This window comes from Colius striatus, chromosome 19 (genome assembly GCF_028858725.1).
Source record: "Colius striatus isolate bColStr4 chromosome 19, bColStr4.1.hap1, whole genome shotgun sequence".
Classification (NCBI taxonomy): domain Eukaryota; kingdom Metazoa; phylum Chordata; class Aves; order Coliiformes; family Coliidae; genus Colius; species Colius striatus.
In genome coordinates, this window is record NC_084777.1 from 5,634,819 (window position 1) to 5,651,091 (window position 16,273).

The window sequence follows — 16,273 nt, forward strand, 5'->3', positions numbered from 1 at the left end:
AATGTAAGAAAGAGCAAATAAGAACAAGGTTCTAGTTGTTTGCTGTACTGTTCCCCGAGAGATCCAAGGCTCTCCACAACTCACACTCTGAAAGCAGTTCTTTAATTTGGGCTGATGTAGCTCAGAGTTGGGGCAAAAGCTGTCTTTCCCTTTATTCCATTCTCCCACCTCTATCTAATGCATCTGCTGCCTTTGGAACTGCAGGAAGAGATGGTCTTGTTGTAAGGAGAGCAATGATAGTTTCTCCTTTCTGGAGCTGCTTTCTTGGCTTTCACAGGAGATCAGTGGACAAAGGTTACTATTAGAGACACAAAGTTTATTTCTTGAGCTGTTCCTGAGGGTATGTTTTTAGGAAAGAACAGGATGTGAATAAAGGTTCAATCACAGACTTCTTGGCACCAAGCAGAGCACCTGTTACTGTGTGATGGACATGGGTAGATCCCAAGCTATTATGAGTATGACAGCATTCTCAACAGTGCTGATTGATTGGTGTGTATCTTAAGACTCTGATCTGTAGCTTACGTTTCCTGCAAACTGAAATATAATGGCTCCTGTGCCTTTGTGGATGCTTTTCCTACAAGGCTGCATTCATCATTCTGGTTCAGAATAAGGCTATTTTAGTTACATGCTTTTTATTGATTCTGGCAGCCTGTGTTTGTTGCTTTGTGTTTGTTCACGTTCTGTGGCTTTAATACAATCTTTTTAATACAAAAGATCCAGCACATTATGCTTACAAGAGACAGAACTTTTCTTCCCCAAATCATTTAAAACCTTAGATTCTCCTGTACTAGTTTATCCCCAAATACTGCTTTTCATTTGTACAGATTGACCTACATTTTCTTCTGGCTTCCTTTGGACAATGTATTTGTCTAGTAACCCAAACTTCCTGATGTTTTATATCATGAATAAGAAAGGGAAAACTCTGTGTAGCTATGTGATTTCTCATTGCTTTGGTCTTTCCCTCTGTGGGAACTTACATTTGTCTCTGTACAGATTTTCCTTTCTGCTCTCTATTGATCCTGAAGTAACCCAACATTAAAATCTGATAGGAGATCAGAGCAGACTGAAATGGTTTTAAATAAAGATAGAATGTGATTGAGGAAGTAGCACCAGCAGTTAAATGAGAGTTTAAAAAATAGTAATAATTGTGACTCATATGTTTGCAATATTGTCCCTCAGGGCTTCAACCACAGAGCAGTCCCACTTCCTTGCCACCCACACTTTTCCCCATTTTCTGTACACACAAAGCAAAGGCAGGCACAGGATTGCAATTGTCAAGAGTTTGGTGGGAAACTCTAAAACATAAAGCGTGCTAACTTGAGTCGTGGGACTCAGATTAACCTTTCTCCCCACAGCTAGTGCCTAGAGAAAAGCTGAATAGCTGTGCCAGTAATACAGGAAATTGGCTCTTAAGTCCACCCTTCTTTAAGCTCTGAAATGTTCATCATCATGCAGGGTACTTTTTTTCTTTCCCTAAGTTCAGCCCCAACTTGGGTCAGGTCAAAGGCAGCACACTGCTGTCAGGGACTCACAGAGGCTGTACCACCTTAATCTTGGCCTTACAGTACCACATTCATCATATCAGGCCTTAAAATTCACATCTCAGAGGCCCCAGGCCTTTGGCATCTGGGTTGATACAAAACACAGCCCCTAGAAAGAGTCCAGTAAAAATGCTGTATAACTTAACACAGCCCTCTCTCCTGTTACGTGACCTGGGGTCTGTCTGTGCTGTGACAAATGCAAACCAGCTGGATTTAACTTTGTTTCAAGCTCTGTTAAATAAATATCTTACAAATGATTCCCGTTGCAAAAGGCAAACTGCAACAGGCAGGGTGAGAATTTCTGGTTAGCACTCCATTTCTTTTTGTTAATACAGCCATGGCCAGCTCTTTGTTCCAGTTTCTCAGCTGGATTTTAGCCCGTGATGGATTATAATGATGCAAGTGTTTGTGCCCCAAAAACTGGGATGATATTCATCTAGAATTTGAAGCTGTCATCTGTTGCAATGGTTGTGAGATACTTTTTTTAATTAATCTTTCTTTTAATCTAAAAGAATGTGCCGGGCTTGAAGTCCGCAGCAAGTTCTTCCTTTTGCCTTGTGAAAGGCCAATGTCCAAGAACTCAGTTGTTTTTCTGCTGCAGTTCAAGTGGGACATGTGGAGCTTGAATTATTCAGTCTAAATGTGCTGTGTGCTTGTATGAGACAGTACATCTCCTGTGGAGCCTCACGAGCCACTGCTGAGGCTCCTGACAGCCTCACTGGCTTGAAGAACCTTCAGCTGCCTGCAGAGAGAGGAGCTCCTTTTGATGTAGGAGCTTGAAGAGTCTGACTTGTGTACAATGTCTCTGTCATGTCACATTGTAGGTAAAGGTCACTAGCTTGTTTCCATCCCTGGTGGTGTAAATTCTCTTCTGGCAAGTGATTTTAAGGTCATTTTTAATGGCTGATTGTATACCAGACCTTATCTGTGCAAAAGCCCCTGTCTGTCTCAGTTACCTTTGTAACAGATTAGGCTTAAGCCACAAAGTAAAGAGGAGGCAGTTTTATTACCTTTTCATTTGCTCTCATTTAGAGAACAGCTGCACTCACACTTACATGGTTTATTTTTCTTCTGTCTCTCAGAGATGCCTTAACAAAAATGAAAGATGTGTATATCAAGAACCCCCAGATGGGAGATGCAGCGAGTGTGGACCAGAGATTGGCAGAGCTTGGACAGAACATCGAGAAGCTACGATTAGAGGTTCAGAAGTTTGAGGTATGAGAAGAGATTTTTCCTCATTGCTTTTCCAGATGTATTGATGTATTTCCTTACTGTGTCTGGCAAGTGCTGCTTGAGCACTTGTGTTAGTTGACATTTTTGAACCAGTTTGTATTGCTGAAACTTGCACCATCTCTGGTGACTGTCACCCACCAGTCCTGCTGTTTGACTTACCACAGAAAACAAACTGTGCCAAGTGGAGGGTAAGAGAAACTGTAGTGGTCTCTGGACTGCCCAGAGGGATTTAGATGCTTATTTAATTAATTAAATAATGTGAAGGATCATGTTACAGATGCCTGTGGAAAATCCCAGGAACGTAAATGCAAAGCACCATTTATAGTCTTAATAGCAAGACAGAAGCCACCAGATGAAATATGTTCTAAGGAATAGCCTGCCATTAACAGGAAGCTTCTCAAAGGGAAAAATATCTCAAGAGCATAAGGAATATTTGCAATGTATGAAGCCATTATAATGACATGAGGAGGATTATAGGGCTGAGAAGAGACTTCACTCTAAGTTACACTGTGTACATAAATAGATACAGACTTGTTAATTTGACATGTTCCTTACAGCTGTTGGCTTTACAATCCGTTGCTTGCTTACCCCGATGAAAGTCACTGGGTCTTTGATTCCCCCCAGCATTCCTCTTGTGTTCATCAGTCACTGAAGTTGCTGTGGTTCTGAGACTACTATATGCTGCCATGTGTCTTTTTACTTCATCCTGACTAGAGCAGCAGCATCTCCCGACAACTGCTTCTCTTGGGTCACGGTGTTTTCAGCACCTGCTATCCAAAGAATTGAGTTTTTGGGAAGTGTGAATTTTTTTGGCAAGACTGATAGAGCTAACACACACTTCAGGCACAGGAGCTGTATCTCCTGATGACTGCAACTCAAAGGAGTTTGCAGTCTGGTTTTAGTACCCTAGTTTGAATGTGAAATATAACACAGCAGAATGAAAACAACGTATATCCCTTTGCAAAGCATGACACTGCTTTCCCCTTGCAGGGCTGGCTGGCTGAGGTGGAGGGCAGGTTGCCCCCACGGAACGAGCAGGCCCGGCGGCAGAGCGGCCTCTATGAGGCCCAGAACACTTCAGCAGTCAACAGCTGTGCCCAGGACCGGGAGAGGTACAGTATCTGTACAGGGCTGCCCTGCCCAGCCTGGCACTGCACCCGCTTTCCTTCGCTGGTTACCCAGGGAAGCTGTAGCTCTGCAGCGTTCAGAAACTCATTCCGTAACCAGACTAAAGGCAGGAACTCTGTGAAGAGCTTGATTTTAGTATATAGAAGTTCCCAACTTTGATCCACTCTTCTGGATATGATCAAAGAATCCCAGCATGGTGGGGGTTGGAAGGGCCCTGCAGAGCTGCTCCAGCCCCATCCCCTGCTAAAGCAGGTTCCCCTGGCTCAGGGGGCACAGGAACGTGTCCAGGAGGGTTTGGAAACCTCCCGAGAAGGAGCCTCCACACCCTCCCTGGGCAGCCTGGGCCAGGGCTCCCTCAACTCAGCATCAAAGGAGTTTTTCCTCATGTTTAAAAGGAACTGCTTTTTGCTGCAGCTTGTGCCCATCACCCCTTGTCCTGTCACTGAATGCTACAGAAAATAGCGTTCTCCCATCCTCCTGACATCTACCCTTTAGGTACTTGTAAGTGTTGATGAGGTCCCCCTTTGGCCTTCTCCAGGCTGAACAGGCCCATGTCCCGCAGCCTTTCCTCATAAGGAAGATGCTCCAGTCCCCTCAGTGTCTTGGTAGCCCTGCACTGGCCTCTTTCCATCAGTTCCCTGTCCCTCTGGAGCTGGGGAGCCCAGAACTGGACACAGGACCTCAGATGAGGCCTCACCAGGGCAGAGGAGAGGGGGAGCAGAACCTCCCTCAATCTGCTGCCCACACTCTTCTGGATGTCCCCCAGGATGCCATTGGCTTTTTGCCCATGAGGGCACATTGCTGGCTCATGCTCAGTTTATTATAAACCAGCACACCCAGCTCTCTCCTGGAGCAAGTCAATCCCCAGCCTGTGCTGGTGCAGGGGGTTGTTCCTCCCCAGCTGCAGGACTCTGCACTTGTCCTTGTTGAACCTCATGAGGTTCCTCTCTGCCCAACTCTCAAGCTGGTAAAATTCTCACTGAATGGCAGCACCTTTCTTCCAGTGAATCATGGTGAAAGTGTAATAGCCCCTACACTCACTGCTGTGGAGCTGAGTGAGGTGGGTGCATTTTTTTATAGCTTTTGATGGGAAAAATGACTGGTGTCACCCATCACACTGGGACAACTGAAGTGGTAACAGTCACTTCTGAGCACGCTCTGGAATTGCTGAGCTGCTCCCGCTACAGTTGCTCACTTTGCCTGAAGTGTCTGGCGACCAAGTGCCTTTCTTTTCACTCCTGAGACTGGTTGCTATAGTTGCTGTGTATTTTCCTCTCTTGAGCAGCCCAGATGGCAGTTACACAGAAGAGCAGAGTCAGGAGACTGAGATGAAAGTACCTGCAACAGATTTTGACGATGAGTTTGATGATGAAGAACCACTGCCCACCATAGGAACCTGTAAAGCACTCTATACTTTTGAAGGTACCACTCAAACTTCACTCTCATTTCACTTAATGGTTTTTTTAGCTCCTACGCCAAGTGGGAAACCTTGATTTAACCCCTGCAGTGCTTCAATGAGACGAGGAAAGGGCAAGTGAGACTCTGGCATGGTTCTGTTTTGTAGAAAGGCACTAAGGCAGTGATTTGTCTCCTCTTATGCAGGGTCTCTGCAAGAAAAACAAACTCAAAACTTTGGTCCCAGGATCACATGCATCTGTTTCTTTATGTACTCACTGTTGTCTCCAGAACAGCCCTTGTTCTTGCTCCTGGTGATGCAATGTGGGTTGCGTCAGCGCGTGGTCCGAGTGTGCCCTGAGCACCCTCCACCGCATCTGTGGTTCCCGTTGTGCAGGGCAGCCTCAACTCCCTGTTAACTGTGTCTTTCAGGTCAGAATGAAGGAACAATTTCTGTAGCAGAAGGAGAAATGCTGTATGTAATAGAAGAAGACAAAGGTGATGGCTGGACACGAATCCGAAGGAACGAAGACGAGGAGGGCTATGTCCCCACGTCCTATGTTGAAGTCTATTTGGACAAAAATGCCAAAGGTGCTATGACTTATATTTAATACTATTATTATTACTTTATTTGCTTTCACAGAGGAATCCAACTCTGAAACTGCTCTGTGTTGCAGATAGAGCCTTTGAAAAGTCTGTACAATGCCTCAGAGTGCATTATTTTGTACGTGGACTAATATGGCTTCTTGTACTGCAAAACCTGCTTTTTATTGATCAGAGAAGGATAGTGTTGGTAGACTGCAAAGCTAAAGGGGAAAGGAGCCTTTCCCAGACAGTGCTGCTTCAACTGTCACTGCCATTGCTCACCTGACTTGGCACAGGACATCTGAAGCCATTTGGGATGATACTCTCTCTCCTCAGATAGCCAGGTGGCCTCTCAGCCACATTCACACATCATCTCGTTGTCCCAGCCTGGTTCAGTGGAGTGTTACGTAGGAAATACGTAGCCTGCTGTCCTGTGGGGGGGCTTTTCAGAGCCTGTTGTGTTCTATGGACCTTTTGGATTGAAACCTAGTCATCATTTAGTTAGTGTGTCTGGAAGGGGAAGGAGAGATCTTACCAAAACCTGCCGACACAGAAGTCTGTGGTACTTGGTAAACCAGTAAAACATAGACATCAAGAAAGATCCTCCACTCTTCTCCCCTTGATACATTTCATTTGCTGTTTCAGATGAAATACAGTTATTTCAGAGGACCATAACTAATGCTTGATCTTTTGCTCACACACAGTCAATGGAGACATTCAGAGTTTAGGCTCACCAGTCTTCTCTTAGGTTGGTGCTTTAACTCCTCAATTAAATGTACTATATAAGCAAGGAGAATCTACAGGAGAGTCCTGACCGGAATATGTGCTGTGCACACCTGGTAGTGTAACACACTGAGAGATCAAAAGATTTGAGTCCTGTTTCAAGCCAGGATGTGTTTGAAGTCCCTTTTTTTCAGTCATTTATTCCTTCAGATTATTGTTGTGTTTCCTTAAACCTTATTGTTGATGTGAAACAAGCTGTCTCAGCCAATTTAAAAGAAAACCAAACCATTGTCATTGGGGTTTTATGGACAGGAGGAAGAGAGGAGCAGAGCAAGACTGTAAACAATCACTCTAACTTGATCAGTTCACTGACCTGGATTTGGTATTAAACAGTGCAGTGTCTTTGCTGCAGAGGAAGGTCTGGAGTCTTTTATTTTGCCATACATACAGTAGTTCTACATTTGTGTTGGCAAACACAGGGTCAGTTGAGACATGAGAGTGCAAAAAAATCATCCCTGCTGTCAGCATTTATTGACCCCTGTAATAGGAATGTGGATCAAACATTTCCTTACCTCACACTCAGAAAGAACAGAACAGGAGATGCTGTCTCATACTCCTGGGCTCTGTGGAGATCAGCTGCTTTGTGTGTGGCAATAGTTGAAAGCAACATTATTATTCTGCTGGAAAATGCAGTGTAGGCTGCTTGGAACAGCTAAGCTAGTGTGGCATCTAAATCTGTCTTAAGTAACAAGCATGGCTGTACTGGCCTGGGGCATACACTGTGGCTCGCATCAGTGGAGCCTCACATCAAATCACCTCTGCATGAGCAGAGCCAGGGGGTGTGAGGGAATCCCAACACAATCCTGCAACTCAGCTGGCCAAAATTTGTCTTTCATTTGCCCTTCTGGAGAGAATGTTGCAGGAGCATTACAATACCAGCCAGAAAATGGTCCTGGTGTGTTAATGGTGTTACATAAGCCATGGGATGGTGCTGAGTGGTGCCAGAAGTGAGGCTGTGCTGGGAGCCAAGGCTGGTATGGTTGCAGCCACTCCTGTAGCAACAATGGAGAGTTTCCAGTTTTTCCATTAATCTTGCTCAACTTCAGGAGCAAAATCAAATGCATCAGTGAATATGTGATGTAAAGGAACTGCAGCATTTACCTCTGTTACTCCTCAGTTCTCTGGTTAGAAGGAAAAGCTAAAAGAGAACTTTCCTTAAAATGTCCCAGCAGGAGGATGAAGATTTGGGGCAAGTGCTACTGTGTTTAAAGACAAATTCTGTTTCAAGCTGCATGTTTCTTGTTTGATTGTTGGTGGGTTAGTAGAAGTGGCTTCATTCCTTGAAGCAGAATCTATGGCATTCCTGAGAATGCCACTGGCAATACTAAAGCATTTACAAACTTGAGTAGTTCTTTCCTCTTGTGGGAAAGAAGTTTGAGCAGCTGATACCTGTAAAGGTTGGCTGCATGAGGGGTGGGAGCATCCACACCAGCTCTTGAGTCCATCACTGACTCTCCCAGCCAGCAGAATCTATTCTGGCTCGGGCATTCCTGCCTGGCTCAGCCGTGCCAGTGCCGTGGGCCCGAGGCAGCTCTGTCTCAGCAATGCAACTGCTCAGTGCTTTGAGGAAAGCTACCTGGCAGCTGCTGAGCTGTTCTAGTCAGCTGAAGCCTGTAATGTCAGTGCTCTGCTGCCAACCCTGAGATGAGTAGGACAGGTAAGTCGTGCGCTGTGGTCTGTCCTCCTGCAAGTACCTGTGCGAGGGCTGTTCATAAAGCTTACAGTGGTACCTCCAGTCAGAGGCTGTTAGCAAACCCTACCATAACAAAGAACAGTAATGTCTATCTTGTTTTGCCTTTTGTTTTTTTTTCCAGATGAGTACAAATCACTTCAGAAAATCTCTGAGTAGGTTTGCATAGGCCTGTTCACCTTTTATTCTACCGGTTTGCTGCTACGGTTGTTTTAAGAGCTCTGTGTCAGAAGGTTTTCTTTAGAAGAGATGAATGCACATGTCCTATCTCCAGCAATGAAAGACTCTGTTAGGTACCATTCACTCAGCTGATGCATGTATAAGTTCACTTCTTGAAATTTAAATGTGCATCACTGCCAATGAAAGTACTGACCCAACGGGGGGAATTTAGTTGTCGACAGTGTCGTCCTCCCTAACCAAAGGGAGAGCCAGCACAGGTCATTCTCACTGTGATGCATGCAGGAAACTTAGAGATGCTAAAAAAGACCCTTAAGAATTGGATCTACAGGCTGTAAGCTCATGTTTTGAGGCTTCTGCCAACCTCTGACTGCTGAGGGAAAAGGAAGAAAACCCCTCAGTGCACGCAGGGGTGTGAGTTCTTGCAGGGCTTTTCTGTGCCCGTTGGGTATCTGGTGCTGGCAACTGTCAAATCTTGGCCTTTTTGCTCAAGAGTGACCCTACTGTGTTACTGAATGTGGTACCTCATCACCTGCTGGGGAACAAAGCTGCCTCTCCCTGAGGGGATGCTGTGAAATGGTGTGATGCACAAAAGAACTTGCCAGCGTTCTGTAGACTCCCCATTGCACCCAGTGAACACACCCTGTTCCCTTCCCCAGCAAGGCTGGCTGTTGGGTCACAGGCACATATTGTGAAGTTTTGGAGCTGTGTGCTGATGAGTGTTTTGCCACTGTGGGCCTGTTCCTCCTTCCATTATAGATACACATCCTTGTGAGGTCAGCCCTGTGATTCCCAGAGTTGCAGCTCTGCTGTCTGTTTGCTGTAACCTTTCTGCAGAGCCCTGACTTCTATAAGTAAATAGGTAAAAGTTAACCATGCTGATGCACTTTGTTTTAATCTAGGATATATCTGATTATTTAATGCTTGCCAAATTATTTAGGAAACAGTAATTACAAACTGGACTGTGGCTCTTAAAAATCCTCTTGTTAAATACTTGCCCTTAGTTCTCCCAGTATAATAAAAACTATTGTACATAACGTAACTTAAAAACTAAAGTGACTTGAATTGTTTTTATCCTTTTATGTATGTATAAATATAAATGGTTTCACAGGCTGTTGTTGTGCTTAACCTAGCTGTTGCTTTGGTAGCTGCTCAGTCCCTCTGACGTTGGGTTTGGTTACTCAGCTGCCTACATCTGGTCAGGCTTGCATAGAAACTCTCAGTTTGTGTTAAAGTTCATTGTTCATTGTTCCATCTGGCCAGAGTGGTTGTTTCATTTCTACTCTTCTTGTTCTTTTAAAGAACCATCATCTGTCAGGAACCTCTCTATAGCTCGATGTACCATGGTGTCTTCCTCTAATAAACATTATATTTTCTCATTCCTGTGAGGGTTTTTGTTTTTAATTGCAATTCATTTCAGTTTGTCTTTACTAAGGGGAAGCAAATGGCCAGGAGCTGCTTTTCACCTGCTTCTCACACTAAGTACAACTGCAATTCCCTTCCAGGAAACAAATGTTTTGTTGTGGTTCTGTGAAAGCCTCTTTGTGCTGTCATCTGGAGGTTTTTCTTTATGGAAGTGGGCACAAAGGGGATGGGAAGGTTCCCTTGCTCTCTCCAGCATGAGGGAAGTTTAGACTCATCCTGTATCCCCTTGGAAACTGCAGCCTCTTGGGCCAAATCACACTTCTGGATTCCAGCCTCACTTGGCCATGGAGAAAACTGACTCTGGGCCAGACGTCTGTGGGCACAGGAGCGTGGCAAAGGACGAGTGCAGAGGCTCAGGCTGCTTTCACTTACCTGTTAATTTCTGGGCTTCTCTTGAAAAAGACAAGTCTTTGCAGCCTGTCTGGAAAGGCATAACCAGTCTGGTTTCATCTGCAGAAATGTTCTTTGTTTTAGCTTCCTGTTGCTGTTGTCAGTGTTGTTCATGGTCTCTGCAGCTGTCACTTGAACAGAAACAGTTCTCCTTTGCAGACTGAAAACTGAAAAGTTTGTGTTCTGTGTTGCACTAACAAAGTGCTGCCAGGGTCCTGCCCCTGGGCTTTACATCCTCCTCACAGAGGAGAGCTGTGTCCCAATGATGCTGGAGGGGAGGGCTGAGGGGGAACAATTACTGTTGGAGCGGGAGCCTCCCTTTACCCCCTGTAAGCTGGTGGTTGCTTGGATGCTGCATTTCCTTTAACCTCCTGCAGGCAGTGCTACTCTTTAGGGATCCCATTTTCCCCAGCCTCTTTCTAATCCAGTCTCTTTTCTTTTTGTCTTTCTTATGTTTTAGATTCCTAAAGGTGTTTGTGCTGGTGCAAGAACCTCGGGGCGAGCTTGTCACAGAAGGAGAAACAAAATGGTCTGTTTACCCTGCAGGCAGTTAAAAAACACACTCCTGGAAAGCCAGGCTCCCAGTCTTGTCTGGAGTTCCCACTTGACAAATTCAGACCTAAATTCCACCCCAGTATCATTCAGATGCTTGCTCTTTTCCATGGCATGCTACTTGTGGCTCAGATTAACTCACCAACCTTTCCTGCTCTTCTGCCAGCTCAGCACAGCCCTTCTGTAAAACATAACCAACGCTTCCAACCCCAACCCGATTCCTCCCAACACCAGGCAAAGAACCGCTGGTTGCCCTCTGCAGAGGATAATCAGGGAGTCCCAAGCCTGTACTGGTCTGTCTCCTGTCCTCCCTTCTCCCTCAGTCCATCTGAATGTACACACTGGTCCATCAGCATTTCACACGGTGCCTTTCGTGCCAGTCCTGCGGGTTGTGTCCGTCGGGGAGCTCGGGAGGGTGAGAGGGGCTCGCGGAGCCCCCTGCCCCGGGTCAGTGTTGCAGCAGCTGGACTGGGCTCTGAATTTGCAGATATTAAATCGATCCACGTGCATTATTCAATACTCTGCTTTCCCCAGAAAGGGTCACTAATACTTGTCAGCCTTTATTTCTTTTTTTAAACCTAGGCTGATGCTCATTCCAAGTATTAAACCCCCATGACCCTGCTGTTTCCTGAGAGCCTTCCAGCTCACGTATGTACGCTTCTTTTCCTGCTTGTTCTCTCCTCCCCCTCCTCTTTGTCCCCTCTCCTTCCTCTCTCCCTCCTCCTCACACACACACAGACACACACAGACAGAGACACTGGCATTTTGGTTTGGAGCCCCATTTTGCTCTCGTTTCAGTCTGCATGCTCGCCCTGTTGCCTTGCCTGCACCTTCCCAGGGGGTCACGCTGTTCGTGCCTCGGCGCCGTTACATCTCTTTGCAGTTTTCTTTTGTTGGTTTGGTTTGATTTCCAGCGTTTCAGACCTGCCTTCTCCCTTTTGCATGACCTCCTGTGCATCCTCATCACTTAATGTTGGAATCACAGATATATTTTTAGAAGAAGAATAGGAAAGAAAAAGAGAAACAACACCCTGTCTCGTTCCCCCACCTTGACCTGGGCTGGACCTTGACCCCCAAGCCAGACAGGAATTGTGACCATCCTGTTCCCACGTGGCTTTGTTTGAAGCAGAAGTAGCATGATAAGAGATGCTGCACTTTATCATGTCATACAGTGGAGAGAGAGCTGTAATGTCTCCAAATATCCTGTGATCTGGACCTCGACTGCCTAAGAAAGGGTCACTTGCTTTCCAAACTTCTGTATTGGGTTGGTTTCCCTTGAATCTTTACCACTGCTGGGATTTCACAGCTATCCTGTACACATCTGAGCCCTGTAAGAGTCAGTTACTACTTAACAGCTCCTGAGGGCCTCATTTATTGATAGATCAACACATCAGTTGGGGATATCTGCTTGCTTTAGAGAACTTGAGCACCTTTTGTGAACAACCCCCAGAACCTGAGAACATCTACATGGACCCTGTTCCGGACAGCGACCCTGAACTGCAGCCTCTTGGCTTCAGTTTGCAGACAAAGGTCTGAGTTTTGCTGTCTGCCGAGCTTTGGTGCAGGGTCAGAGTCCTGGGATCATCTGTTCCCCGTGTTGGGGATCACTGAGGTCGTCCCCACTCAGGATGGAGTGATCTTTGAGTTAGGTTATGTGTTGTCTTCATAACTCTGTCCCTTCCTCTCCATCCAGGATGCCAACTTTTTTACTAGCACAAAGTCCCTCAGCCCTACAGTTAGTGCTGTAGCAGTTGTACCACGGTGCTTAATGTCTGCAGGCATCAACCAGCAAAAGCTTCATGGTTTTAACCTGATTCAAGCAGCCCAGGGGCCATACCAGCAGAGGGCCATCATTAATTCATTAATTAAATCCCCATCCTTATCACTGCTGCTGCTGTGGTCACTCAGCTCTTCAGATCCACGAGCCTCTGGTAGCAGAATGTGATCCCCAGGCTTGGCACACGTGACTTTGTCTCGAGACCTGTGCCAAGGCCTTGTCCTGCCCAGCTCTCAGGATCTCAATGGTTCAGCAGCTCCCAGGTGTGCAAAAATGTCTTTGAAAATCTATTTTTTTAGCTGCAGTACCTTTATTCTCGTGTCCAATGCACTGTTGAAGCAGCAGCTGGAAGAATTCACCTATTGTTGTGCCATCTCTGTGGAAGAAAATGAGATAAAAGTTTGCTTTTCTATATTTCATGTGGGTGGACAGTATATTACTGTCGGCCTCCGTGGGACATCTGAGCGACTGCAATGTCTGTGTTGCTAAATAGTGCTTGAGAAGGAGCATTAGCTTTAGCTGAGGGTTTTTTTTCTTCTAAAGTTCTATTAAAAGGCCGTGGAAGGAGTTTTTATAAACTTGGCAACTCGTTCCCTAAAGCCCAGAGGTTAGAACTGAACTGCCAGCACAGAGCAGGGACCCTCACGTTCCGTAAGCTGCGCCTCTGCCCCGCTGCCTTCGGGGGAAGGAGCCCAGGCAGTGGTGCAGAATTTACCTGCTGCAAAATCCCAAGGACTGAACGTGTGGCTGGTTTATAAAAACTCTGCTGGAATTGACATCCAGAGCGTGTGTGGGCTGTGCAACCCCTGGGAAGCCTCGCTGTCGCCAGCGAAAGTCTCTAATGCCCTTTCTTAACTCCTGTAAATAGAGAAGAAACATATTTACTGATACTGAAAGTTGTGTCTAATGCTGAGTATTTTTCAGAAGCTCCTTTAGTTGGGTGCATATTGTTCTTTGGGTTGGTTTTTCTTTGTTTTCCTGCCTGAAGTGTCAAAACCCCCCTAAAAGAAGCCAAATTCTATTTTAACATGACGATGCCGAGCACTTTTTTTATCTGTATATGTGTGTGTATGTGTGTTTGAGCACTGATCTCTAGACTGTGGTGGCATCTCAGTGTTGTGATTTCATTGCCCATGTAAAAGGTGTTGCCCATTCATTTCTGGAGACGGAATTCAACCAAATAAAGTGCTTCCATTTGAAAGCGAATATTGACCTTGTAACAAACGAAAAAGCAAGTCAGCCGTGTATTTAAATAAACATTTAATTCCAGAAGCACAGTTTCACTGCACCCTTTTGATCATCCTGAGAAGGGGAACAAAGGTTTTGTTGCTTCCCTTTGCTGATGACAAAGGCAATGCCTCTGCTGGGGCTTCTGGGATTTGTGGAGGGTTTCTGGCTGTTGCTCCCCAGTGAGTTTTCTGCCTTACACAAACATTTCCAGTTAAGAACAGGAGTTTCTCTGCCACCTGCTGCTTCAGCCAGATGAAATGGCAGCCTGAAACTCCCTGTAGCTGCTGTCTTACTCCTCGTTATTCTCCATGGGCTGGATTTGAGGTTGGCTTCCAGCTGTAAGGTGTACAACAGACAAGCAGAAACAGCCTGTTGCTGCTCCCGTCTCGCTGCTGCTGTGCAGTGACACACTTGGTGGTACCTGGAGGATCTGTTTGGGGTTTTCTTTCATGCTGGAATTTTCAGGTATGGGAAGTATTCATTGTGCTCTGCCAGTACCTTTGTGATTGTCCCTCATAGCTGAGAGTCAAGTCACTTTAGAGGTACAATTGCATCCAGGTTTTCTCTTTCCATCTGGAACTGATGAGAAGTTGTTGGGCTGCTGTTTTTTCAATGTGGCCATCTGAGGAGAAAGAGGAATGGCTCTGGTTGGAGCTGGTGGGGCACTGGGGCCAGGCAGGTGGATTGTGGTTTTTCCCACTTGAGTAGGAGGCTGTGAGAACTGGGAGCTCAGGGAAAACCTCTCCTGTCAGAGCTGTTCCCTCTCATTGCGGATGCTCTGGTTTGACTGGAAGTCCTGGCAGATGATTTTGATAGCCATTGCTTGAGCCTGTTGCTAAGCCTGGCAGAGGATGCCTGTGTGCATGCAGGTGTGAACACACAGGGGGTGCAATAGGCATGATCCCCTTTGCTGAATGATCCAAAAAGCAGATGTGTCCTGTCAGTCTGGGTGAGGACAGTTACTGCTCCATCCACAGGCAGGGTTGGTGGATGGGCTGTGTCTCTCTGGCTGAGACAAAAACCCTGTCTGGCTTCTGGCCAGTTTCTCCATCAGCCCTCGGTGCAGTTGGCTGGAACAGCCTGCTCTGGGACTGTGAGGGGTTGCAGTGGTACAGCTCACAGTAGGTGACTCCTGCCTGATCATTTCCTTGGAGGCAGCTCCATGGGGATTGTTTCCTGAGGTCAGATTGCATTTTGGGTTAGTTGTTGGGGTTTTTCAGTTGTTGTTTGCCAGAAGTAGTTCACATCCCTGTCAAGTGGGGACAGATCAGGCTGTTTATGGAACAGGCGTCTGGTCTCTGCATTTTTGGGAAGTAACGAATAGGAGGGGGTGTCAGTCTGGCTCTGAATTTGCTTTATCTCACACAGAATTAGCATTGCTAACTTTAAATGGAAACAGCACAACCCAACAAGTTGAGGGAAGGCTGGAAACTGGAGCCAAGCTGAGCAATGAGTGGGCAGAGAATGAGAGAGCTCTGTGTGGCGGCTGTTGCTGAAGGTGTCGGGGTGTGAGGGATGCTGAGGGCTTTGGGACACGGCCCCGTGAGGGGGCTGCTGGGGGAAAGCTCTGGGGTATGTGTGCAGTTGTGCTTTCTGGGGGGTGAGACATGGCAGAGGCATCCTCAGGCAAGAGTGTGGGGCAGAATGGTCACTGTGTGTGTGTCACAGCTGAGATACGGCCTGGTGATGTCTCTGCCCATGAGGGAAAGGGCACAGCCTGGTCCCTGAGCTCCCCAGTGCTCCCTGAAGGCTGGGAGAAGGAGCAGAGGGTCTGAAGGCTGAGCTTGGCTCTGTCAGTCCAGTGCATTTGCCCTTTCTGGGGAAGTGAAGTGATTTGCAGACAGAACTGGGGAAGAGCTGGGCCCTGAGATGGAGCTGACAGAGGCAGCGGGTGCTGGAGCTGGGAGCTGTGCTCAGACACGGCCGCTGCCCGAGGGCCTGGGCCAAAAGCAGAGCTGCAGTCAGATGTCAGATGAAACTGAGAGGCAGAACTGGAGTGTCTTACAGCACTGAGGGTCACAAGCAGAAGTGTGGTGTTGCCAGAGCAGCCCAGGGGCTGTTTGAGCAGAGGCTGAGCCGTGCCCTCGCTGGGACGGGCTGGAGCTGCTGAGGGGATGGGGTTGTTCTGGGAGATGCCAGTTTGGATGGTTCACTTCCAGTTGCTCAAGAATGAGCTGCATAACCTTAATAACCCAGCTTCAGGCCTTTCAGGCTCCAGCACAGGCCGTGTCACTCCCTCAATGCTGCTGCAGCAGGGCCGTCAGTCCCAGCGGTGCTCCACGGGAGCATCACCTGGGCTGTGGCTTATGGCAGCTCCAGCCACGCAGCAGCCGGGCACCAAACTCCTCATGAAACCTCCACCAGCTC

General features: G+C 46.8%; 1 protein-coding gene across 13 annotated transcripts in view; it reads left to right on the forward strand.

The window, feature by feature from the left end:
* Nucleotides 1-13,948, forward strand: part of FNBP1 (formin binding protein 1) — a 96,188-nt gene extending 82,240 nt beyond the window's left edge. For 6 of the 13 annotated variants that reach the window (XM_062011937.1, XM_062011939.1, XM_062011943.1 and 3 more), the window contains 5 exons: nt 2,624-2,756; nt 3,765-3,886; nt 5,185-5,324; nt 5,730-5,888; nt 8,480-9,911. In XM_062011937.1, the coding sequence (XP_061867921.1) occupies nt 2,624-2,756; nt 3,765-3,886; nt 5,185-5,324; nt 5,730-5,888; nt 8,480-8,514 (589 nt within the window). In that variant the 3' untranslated portion in view covers nt 8,515-9,911. Of the gene's footprint in view, nt 1-2,623; nt 2,757-3,764; nt 3,887-5,184; nt 5,325-5,729; nt 9,912-10,807 lie in introns of those variants that run through there. The other 7 variants (XM_062011938.1, XM_062011940.1, XM_062011944.1 and 4 more) reach the window with 3 other exon arrangements.
* Nucleotides 13,949-16,273: the final 2,325 nt, after the last annotated feature.